Source organism: Cystoisospora suis (assembly GCF_002600585.1).
Source record: "Cystoisospora suis strain Wien I chromosome Unknown contig_1539, whole genome shotgun sequence".
NCBI lineage: Eukaryota > Apicomplexa > Conoidasida > Eucoccidiorida > Sarcocystidae > Cystoisospora > Cystoisospora suis.
In genome coordinates, this window is record NW_027154339.1 from 511 (window position 1) to 1,667 (window position 1,157).

General features: G+C 49.4%; 1 protein-coding gene across 1 annotated transcript in view; it reads left to right on the forward strand.

Moving 5' to 3' along the window:
• Positions 1-519: 519 nt before the first annotated feature.
• CSUI_003445 (uncharacterized protein) overlaps positions 520-1,157 on the forward strand; it is a gene marked incomplete at both ends in the record, with an annotated part of 4,378 nt that continues 3,740 nt past the window's right edge. Inside the window, one exon of the mRNA XM_068063643.1 lies at positions 520-925. Coding sequence (XP_067924380.1) covers positions 520-925 — 406 coding nt within the window. The remainder of the gene's footprint in view (positions 926-1,157) is intronic.

Genomic DNA, 1,157 nt, shown 5'->3' on the forward strand with positions numbered 1-1,157 from the left:
GGAAATCACTCCCTCTCCACAAAAAGTCCCCCTAATTTTCCATCATTAATCTTCTTCTTCGCTTCGTGTCCTTCTTCGGCTCGTCTGTCTCCTGACTCCGGCGGCTCCGCGCCTCCCTTGCTCGGTTCGCTCGCCGAAGAGGCCAGAACACTGGTCGGATTCTCCGACCGCTCGTGTTCTACGCAGGACCTAATCTTAAACACGGGAATTCCCCCCTTTTCCAATGGTTAACCATCCCAAAACGTCACTCTTTACTACAGACTCTAAAGCTACGACGAGATTAACGTTTTAGTCCTAGTTTCACTAGCACGCTTCGAGATTCTAAAAACTCTGACACCTACCTAACATTGTTACCGAACCTACTTTACGTTTACTAACCTATTTCTTATCATACTCTGTCTACTGCTTACTCCCTTTCTACCCCTAATTTCCTTAAAGTAGCTAGATTCGCATGGTTCTAACATTGATCTGAGGCGGGTCAGAGCAAAAGCTCTGACAGAAAGAGAGTGTTTCATGCATATGGGAGACTCCTTAAGGCCTAAGGAGTTGATAATTCGAAAATTAGAAAGAGCTGAGAGTGAGGGTCCGAGTGTTAAGATCCCGAGGTTACGAGACTATGAAGAAGATCGCTCAGTACGAGGAGTTTTTAAGGAAAGCAGTTCAAGGGCCGATCAGAAGACTCAAGGCTTTATAAGTTTCAAGAAGTTACAAGGGGGAATACAGGAGAATATCAACCCCACCGAGAATCAAATGAAGGGGGGCTCAAAGACGAAAGCCCGGAACGCTACGGATGGTGCATTCAGGTGGGGGGCCCGCGTACTTAACGTGACACCAGCTGAGGAATTGGTCCCCGGCAGTAGTGTCCCCGAAATCTCACGAGCATATGAACATGTGACGGGCGGAAGTAGCGAGAGTGGGCCCAACGGTAGGTTCTGGGAACAAGGTACAGAACCAACGACGGAGATCAGCGGGCAAGGCATGAAGACACAAAATCCACTTCCCGTTCGCCCAAATGTGACCACAAGTGCGGATCCGTGTAAATCCGCCGGAATAGGGGACACCCTGCTTGACAGAAGGCAGATAGAGCTCCGGACGATGCCCCCTCTTCTGAATCTTTCGAAGGAAAGGGCCGGGAGGACCGGTATACCAAGGAACAG